Source organism: Ipomoea nil, unplaced genomic scaffold (genome assembly GCF_001879475.1).
Source record: "Ipomoea nil cultivar Tokyo-kokei standard unplaced genomic scaffold, Asagao_1.1 scaffold2957, whole genome shotgun sequence".
Lineage (NCBI taxonomy): Eukaryota > Viridiplantae > Streptophyta > Magnoliopsida > Solanales > Convolvulaceae > Ipomoea > Ipomoea nil.
In genome coordinates this window covers 2,575,001-2,583,466 of record NW_017619385.1, presented here as the reverse complement: position 1 = coordinate 2,583,466, position 8,466 = coordinate 2,575,001, and the positions used below count along the sequence as shown (strand labels likewise).

The window sequence follows — 8,466 nt, the reverse complement described above, 5'->3', positions numbered from 1 at the left end:
TGGCAAAGACACGCGTGAGTTGTTGAGTAGAGGTCCTAGGTTCGAATCTTACCTTGCGCTTGTTCTTTGCATTTCGCTTGGCTCCACTTCTTCAGTTTTCTCTTAGGCGCCTCTTCTTCAGTTTTTCTTCTTCAATTATTATTATGTTTTTCTTCAGTTTTCTCTTATACGCCTCTTCTTCAGTTTTTCTTCTTCAATTATTATTATTATTATTATTATTATTATTATGTTTTTTTTTTTCCTTTTTTCCTTTTCTCTTATTATTATTATTATTATTATTATTATTATTATTATTATTATTATTATTATTATTTATTACCTTTGTTGTAGAAATGTGCAAATGTTATATGAGATGATTGTATTTAATAAAATCAGAAAATTAGAGAAATGATTATTATTATTATTATTATTATTATTATTATTATTATTATTTATTACCTTTGTTGTAGAAATGTACAAATGTTATATGAGATGATTGTATTTAATAAAATCAGAAAATTAGAGAAATGAATATTATTATTATTATTATTATTATTATTATTATTATTACCTTTGTTGTAGAAATGTACAAATGTTATATGAGATGATTGTATTTAATAAAATCAGAATTAGAGAACTTAAAAATTGGAGGAATGGGGAATGAAAATTAAAAAATTGGAGAAATGAAAAACTGGAGGAATGGAGAAGAAAAAAAGAAAAAATGGAGAAATGGAAAACTAGAAATGAAAAAACAGAAAAATGAAGTAAACGACCCCTAAACTTTTTCGAGTACATGCCACGAGTCATCCTGAATCTTTTCGGTCAACTCATATATTATTATTTATTACATGTGATTCACAACATCCACGAGTACCCATACTACTTTTTTCCGACCAAACTTCTTTTGTCGACGTCGTTTCCGTACGCTCAGATATCGCACGTCGGAAAACCCTAGATTTTACCCTTCTCCGTCTTCCCATTCTCTCTCCTATTTTTTGTTCTTTGATTTGATTAGGCTTTGGTTTCTTCCTTCGATCCGTAAATCAACGCCGGACTCTGCGATTCTCCGTCCCCTCTTTGAATTGATACCTTTCTCGCCCCTCGCCGTTTAGCAAACCGAATTTAAGGTTAGGGTTTCAGATTTCCTCATTCTGAGCCGGATCTGTTTAATTCGGTGCTCTTTTTGCATATTCAAATGGTATTATATGCTTTGACTTTTTGTTGTCTTCGTAGACAAAATAAAACAAAAATTGATTTTTGGTTTTTTTTTTTTTTTTTTTTTTTTTTTAGAATTGGGGATTTTTGTTTAATTCGTTGTGTTTCACCTGAAATTCGTCAGCGCTGTTGGATTGAATCAGTTTTAATTGGAAGTATTATTTATTTGTAGTGTTGTTTTTATTTTGAGGATCTAGGGTTAGGGTTTCTGTTCTGTGAGATTAATTCAGGATTGAAGATCATCCCTTCAATTTTAAGAAGTAGCCTCTAGTTTGATTCACATTTCTTTGATTTTCTTATTTATTGCCTATTATACAGAAAAAAGAGAAGTCTTTGTTTACTGAGTAAAGATTAATCACTGGTTTATCAAATTAGATAGTTTTATTTTACTGAGTAAAAATTAGCTCTCATAATAGTTACCCAGAAGTTAGTTTTACTGTAGACCAATGTAAGCTTTAATTAACCATCCAGTACAACAGAGCTCTTTGCATAAGAGAGAAACTAACAAGTTGGTAGGAATTTATATCTGTAACTCCACATATCTGTGGAAGGGATACACTGTATTTATTAGCTATTCCAAGTAACTAATGCCTTGACTCAGCCTTTCAGCTTACACAATGATGAGAGAAACAACAAATCACAAGCAAAATATCTATAGTTGTCATCTACAAACTCAATATAAAAATTAGAATATTAAGCAAGGGGATCAATGTGAGGCCGTTTGGTGCTAGTGTCTGGTTTTCTAAAAATGGTGAAGTATTTGGTGATAAGCAATTGATTGTGAAGAGTTGTTCTAAATGCATCATGAGACAATTTTTTTTTCATAGTGTGGTGTTGTTTGTTTCTATTCTATGGAGTATAAATTATTCAATTGATGATTTGTGTTATTTCCTTTATGGCTTTATTTGGATACTAAGTCAAGGGGGAGTTCACTTTATTCTATAGTACAAATGAATTGATGAAATAAGGAAGTATAACCTAAAAGTTGGCACCTTTGGACAAAGCTGCTGAGCAGATTCCACCTGCCTTGTTTTTCCATCCTCCTGATAAAAGTGATTCCCCTACCCCTAGTCCCCATGATTCAGCCACACAGTGTACTACCATGCATCCCGCTGCATTTGCTCCAAAAAAAATTCTGATAAAATCATAAGGAGCTGATTCTAACCTTAATTAATCTCATGCTAAAATATGTCTTGAGATTATAGAGACCAGCTGCAGGAGGCAGAACCAATTAGATAGTGAAAATGTAGGCCCTTTGTGTTGTATTGAAGTTTGCTGCATTAACACTCTTTCCAGTCTCTAATTCTCAAGGTTTAAGAGATTGTTTAATTACTTCACTTTATTAAATATGTGCAAGCCAACATTCTTTTGTCCTGTACTTGTACTCTGTATTTCTAACTGCTTTCGAATTTATTTAGCAGTTAATTATGGTGCAAAAACGGCCCTTCGAACAGGAGTACTTCAATGAGGTTTCATCTAAGCAACCAAGGCATGTAGAAACTAATGATCATCTGATTTCTTTGGAATATCCTTATGAACCTGCCTATCTGAAGTCTCATGCATCAGGTGAGGGATGACTTATAACTTGTATAAGCACTCATCTGTAACTTCCTATTTCCAAGCAATTTTAACTCATTTAATGGGCTTAAGCAGCTTGTACCTAGCTTTTTCCTCAAATGCTTGCAATCTCAATTGCATATATAACATCTTTTTGTGAGATATATATATATATTAAAATTTAAATGAGTCAACTAAATTTATGGTAGGGGAAGATGGGGATATTTCCTTTAAAGGAAAACCTTTAAGTGACAAGAAATATGAGTGTGTTTACACTGCTGAACTCCCAAGCTTTGAAAAAGACAGAGAGATGGGGTTTCCTGGTTCTGCTTCCCACTCTTCCTGGGCTACTAGCAGCACAAGTGAAGAAGATGTCAGGTCAGAGGGGCCACATAACACATCGTTCTCTCCTGAATATTACAATCATGACATTCCATTTAGGACTGTTACTCATTCTAAAGAGTTATATTCTTACCTTCTGAGAAATCCTCCTAGTAAGTTGGTTCCTGTTGGACCTGATTTCCAGGCTGAAATACCTGAATGCGGTGGATGTGGCAACAAGGAGAAAGCCAATTCTTCAAAAGATGCATGCAAAACCATAGATCATTCTTATGAATCTTTGGAGTCAAATTGTGGTGGTCAGTTTGACTATGAAAATAGGCTAGCTGGGACTTGTATTGTTCCCAATTCCAAATCAGAATCAGCTGCATATTCTAGTGAAGCTGTTGCAAGTGGAAGAAGTGATTGTTGCTGTGAAGATACTGGTTCTGTTCGATGCATTCAACAGCACATCATTGAAGCAAGAGAAAAACTTAAGACACTTCTTGGGGAGGAGACCTTTGTCAAACTGGGTTTTTATGATATGGGTGAGGTAGTTGCACAAAAGTGGACTGAAGAGGAACAGGAATTGTTCCATGAGGTTGTATCTTCATCTCCTGCATCCTTGGGCAAGAATTTTTGGCACCACCTTGCAGTTGAGTTCCCTCACCGAACAAGGAGGGAAATAGTGAGCTATTATTTTAATGTCTTCATGCTGCGAATCCGTGCTGAACAGAATAGATTAGACCCATTGAATATAGACAGTGACAATGATGAATGGCAAGAGGAAGCATATGACTCTGCTGGGGAAGAAGAAGCCAAGATGACTGACGAAGATGAGGACTCTGTAGTCGAATCGCCAGTTCATCATGATGATCCTGGGCACATTTTGATCTACGATGATTATAAACACCCATATTATGAAGATGCTGGGCTTGCAATCTGGAGAGATTATAAGCATCTTGGTCATGACACCAATAAGGTTGTCACTACTGTACCCGAAGAATGTGGTGATAAGTTATTTGAGAAGCACAGTTCTGAACTCACAGTTCAACATCCAGACAGAAGTGAGCCAAATGAAGCCAACCATGCTGAACTTGACGGCCCTTCTACTAGGGCTGATAACAAACATTGGACTAGTGATTATGTAGGTACGGGCAATAGTAATGGGCATGAATTTGTTTTGGAGCCCAGATTTGGCAGAGAATGGGACGTCGGGTACTCAAGTTGTACCAAAAACGACGTTGACTTCTTGCCCACTTGCTCGATGATTGAAGAAGTTTTTGGAAACGAGGCATGCTATGACAAGAGCCGAGATGGTTATGGTTCAAGTTAGCTCTACGCATCGTTTTCAGCCGTAGTCGATTAATCCTGGGGATGCTTTTGGGATAGAGTAGCTCCTAAACACCCCCTTGTGTATATTCAAAATGGTGGAATTTGGAATTTTGCTCAGTTTAAGATAATATTTTTGTTAGGCTGTTAGATGAGGTAAATTGTACTTGCATTATGCACACTGTATAATCACAAATGAAGATGCTCTTTGTCCCTCTGCTCAATCAAAAGTAACACACAATTTATATGAAACATTAACTGAAGATCTGTAATAAGCAAAATATAGAATGAGATGTATGAAAAAAAAAAAAAAAGACAAACAAACAAACTAGTTAGTTATTGTTGATTTGATACTAGTATATCTTTCTTTTTTTTTTTTTCTTTTTTTTTTTTATTAATATTGACTCAATTAGATTGTAGTATCTGTTCAAACATATTTTCTCAAAGTAATAAATAATGAGTCAACAACGCTTCCACTGAGGCTCGATCTCATAACCTCTTACATGAGAGAGGTCACTTCATGTCATCTGAATAAATAAATCACCACCATTTTCTTGCCTTGCTGTCTTAGATCTAGGATGCTGACAGCTCAGTTGTGTCTTCATCTAGTAAATAATAAACAAATAAATTAACAAATAAATAAATCACCACCATTTTCTTGCCTTACCGTCTTAGATCTAGGATGATGACAGCTCAGTTGTGTCTTCATCTATTAAATAAAGGCTGGAAAATCTAGCATTTTTAAAATTTTTAAAGAAATGTTCTTAATTAATGTCTTCATCTTTCAAGAATGTCTCTGGATGAGAATAATAGTTTTGCGAATAATCTTAATCAAATCCATTGTATTTAAAGTACAAGAAGATATGTATTTATAAGAATACAAAGAGTCCCGTCAGAATAAAAATGGTAAATGATGACAAGGAAAAGGAAATTCTAGTGTGCCGTTGGAACACTCAAACATTACATTACAAGCTTAGCAATGAATTTATTTATCTAGTGGTATATATAATATAATAATAATAATACATTTATGACATTCCTTCCAGCTATAATACATTTGCAGACACAATTTGCTCTTAAGAATCGAGCATGGTATAAGAGTGTGGGACTATAAACCTCATCTACAACCTGGGGCATTCAGGTTAGGGAACACTATGAATTTGATGGACAAAGGGGCAATAGATATCGCGGAATTTACATTCCGAAGTGCTGGCAACATGTTCGGGATGTCCCCGCTTTCTGTAAGCTGTAATGGCGTTCCATTCAGAAGCACTGTTCTGCTCTTAACGTTCCCGTCTTCTGGACTCAGATGGTACTCCTCCACCGACAATGTTTCATCCACTGTCTTGCTTCCAACCCACGAAAAGGTCTCCTTCAGTCTATGGGTGAAGGATTTTTTCTCGACTTTTCTCTTTAGGTGCAAACCCATGGTGGATTGAATGTCCACTCCAAATTCGGTTTGGTTGCTTAAGTTGATTAAAAGCAATGTCACCCCCTCCTGCACAAATCGAGAAGGCGCAATATAGAGCTCGAATAAGAGGCATAATGTATCTAATCGGGTTTAGGAAGGAATAGTTAGCTTGCACTACCATTTCTAATTTCTAATTGTACCAGAAAGAGGGAAAAATGGAGTATATGTGACACCCTATACATGAATATAGAGTTAATAAGTAATTTAGTCCTAGTGTTTTTCTCGATTTAGTGGTCATGAACTCAATGATTTTACCTCATCGAGTCCTATGTTAGGATAGCTTGGTAATTTCCACTCCATTAGTATCCAATTTAGTCCCTGACTATTAGAATTTTACCCAATTTAGTCGATGACTACAGTGAGTTTTCTCGATTTAGTCCTTGATTCTAACCGCCAACAGACGAAAGGCCTGCCAGAGGACTCAATTAAGTAAAACTATCGAAGTCCAGGACCCAATAATAAGTACAAAAAAAGAGTTAATACCTAATTTAGTCCTCGACTATAATGAGTTTTCTCAATTTAGTCCTAAACGTTTTTTTGTGTTTAATTAGGTCATCGACTTGGATGGTTTTATCCAATTGAATCCTCTGTTAAAATATCTTGGTAATTTCACCTCTATTAATACCTAATTTAGTCTTCGACTTTAGTAGTTTTACTTTAAGTTAGTCTTCAACTATAGTGGTTTTAACCAATTTAGTCATCAACTATAGTGGTTTTTATCAATTTAGTCATTGATTGTAACCGCATAAGATGACTCAATTGGGTAAAACCATCAAAGCCGGTGACCTAATTAAGCACAAAAAGACGACGTTTAGGACTAAATCGAGAAAAATCAATAAAGTCGATGACTAAATTAGGTATTAACTCGCACAAAAAGTCATTTAAAAGACTAAATCGAGAAAAAAGTAGTATAGTCGATGACTAAATTGAGTGTTAACTACGTGAATATATGTGTGTAGAGCTCTTACACGGTCTTTTGTGCAGTGGGCATATGAGCGCAGGTATGGCGACGCATCACTCTTAACCGCAAGCACTCCGCTCCCCATGAGCTGATGCCAGAGAAGTGCACTGCATTGAATTGGGTATAAGCATTTCATTTTGCAGCACCTCAAATCATAAACCATTGGGTTCACCTCACCTGTAATAATCGGGGTTAGGGACGAAAGATTCGGTGTCGAGGAGCCCATAGTTCCCCCCTATTAAAGTCTGTCTGCAATAAACTTTAGTCCTGTATTTGGCCGCCATCCCGAGCTGATCTAAATACCTAAAATTCGATTAACAAAGTTTCGTCGTTTTCATATGCACAAATTCACGCATTGCAGTAACTTCATATTCTAGTTCAGCAAAACGGGATTACCAAAAGCTATTCACGAAGGCATTGGACACGTTGTGTCCACCGCTGTTATACGCCCCGCCAGATTCCCCAACCCAAGCGGAAGCCCAAGGACCGTTCGTTTGAATGGTTTGAGTAAGATCATGGAATGTCTGTGATATCCCATCCAAGTACTCGGGATTCAAAATTTTATTCACGAGATTATGGTCAGATCCTGAAACAGAACATATAATTTGTTCAAACTAGTAACATTTAAAAAAAAAAAAAAAAAAAAAAAAAAGACTATGGTATGCTAAACTTGTCTAACTTACCTGGCCCGAGATTATATATATGATGTGTCAAGGCATTGACAGTGGACGGGCCCGAAACATCGAGGAGTTTCCCGAACCACGCCTTATCGAAAAACCCCCCCGGTGCCAAGAGAAGAGGCTTTGGTCGAGTATTCGTATATAGCTGATCCAAAAGAGCATTTAGATTAATTGCGTCTTTTCCATATAGGTCTGCATCAACGCTTGCACCAATACCTGTTCCCGACAACTCATTACCTAAAAAAACAAAATGTTGGTTCGGGAAATTCAGTCTTTTTTTCGGTGCTTATAATGGGAAGAGTTACACACTTGAAGAAAAATATAATGAATAATCGGGAAAATTTACCAAATTCCCATGAGTGTATCTGGTAACCCTTGGATACGGTATAGCTAATGAAATCACGGGCATTGCTAGAATCCCATTTTCCTCCCCATTGCTGCTTATTCCCGTGCTGTCTCCCATGTAAAGCATTCAAGCCAAATGTTACAAGTGCTCTGAATATCAGAATCGTGCGATTAGAGTTGTGTTTAAGCATAAAATTACACTTCACAAACCCCGAAAATGGCGGGGAGGAGCAAGGGAAAGGTTAATTTGTGTATCTTGAACAATAAGATGCAAGATTTTGACGAATTCGAAACAAAAAGATTGAAAATCAGAAAAAAGATAGTATAATTTACCCCGTCTTCTTGAAAAAGCCGTTAAGCTCATCCCATCTATCCATATGCAAGCATCCATGCGAAAATCCAAACAACCCGTCCTCTTGCTTTCTAAACGGATGGCAAGGGATATTCAGATTGCCCACATCGTACACTACTTGGTCTTGCAATGAACCCCCGATTCGTAACCTCAAACTCTTGAAAGCTGCAAAATTATCGAAGCCATTAATACGACCATATCGGAACAGAGGAAAGTTATGCCATGAGCCAAAAGGGAAAAATAGATTGCAAAAGCA

At 36.3% G+C, this 8,466-nt stretch overlaps 2 protein-coding genes across 8 annotated transcripts in view; one reads left to right on the top strand and one right to left on the bottom strand.

Moving 5' to 3' along the window:
• The first annotated feature begins 830 nt into the window (after nt 1-830).
• On the top strand, nt 831-4,625 carry LOC109162794. Of its 5 annotated transcripts, none has more exons than XM_019311478.1 (3): nt 831-1,106; nt 2,616-2,760; nt 2,961-4,625. In XM_019311478.1, the coding sequence occupies exons 2-3, from the start codon at nt 2,622-2,624 to the stop codon at nt 4,403-4,405; spliced, it is 1,584 nt and encodes a 527-aa protein (XP_019167023.1). In that variant the 5' UTR covers nt 831-1,106; nt 2,616-2,621; the 3' UTR covers nt 4,406-4,625. The 5 variants fall into 5 exon arrangements, with proteins under 5 accessions (XP_019167023.1, XP_019167024.1, XP_019167026.1 ...); XM_019311479.1 differs by having other exon boundaries at nt 855-1,106; nt 2,613-2,760; XM_019311480.1 differs by lacking the exon at nt 831-1,106 and adding an exon at nt 1,616-2,505.
• A 719-nt stretch (nt 4,626-5,344) lies between these two features.
• Nucleotides 5,345-8,466, bottom strand: part of LOC109162793 (heparanase-like protein 1) — a 4,451-nt gene continuing 1,329 nt past the window's right edge. For all 3 annotated transcript variants that reach the window (XM_019311476.1, XM_019311475.1, XM_019311477.1), the window contains 7 exons: nt 8,192-8,375; nt 7,860-8,008; nt 7,517-7,750; nt 7,230-7,419; nt 7,011-7,136; nt 6,841-6,940; nt 5,345-5,899 (listed from right to left, as the gene is read on the bottom strand). In XM_019311476.1, the coding sequence (XP_019167021.1) occupies nt 5,519-5,899; nt 6,841-6,940; nt 7,011-7,136; nt 7,230-7,419; nt 7,517-7,750; nt 7,860-8,008; nt 8,192-8,375 (1,364 nt within the window). In that variant the 3' untranslated portion in view covers nt 5,345-5,518. The remainder of the gene's footprint in view (nt 5,900-6,840; nt 6,941-7,010; nt 7,137-7,229; nt 7,420-7,516; nt 7,751-7,859; nt 8,009-8,191; nt 8,376-8,466) is intronic.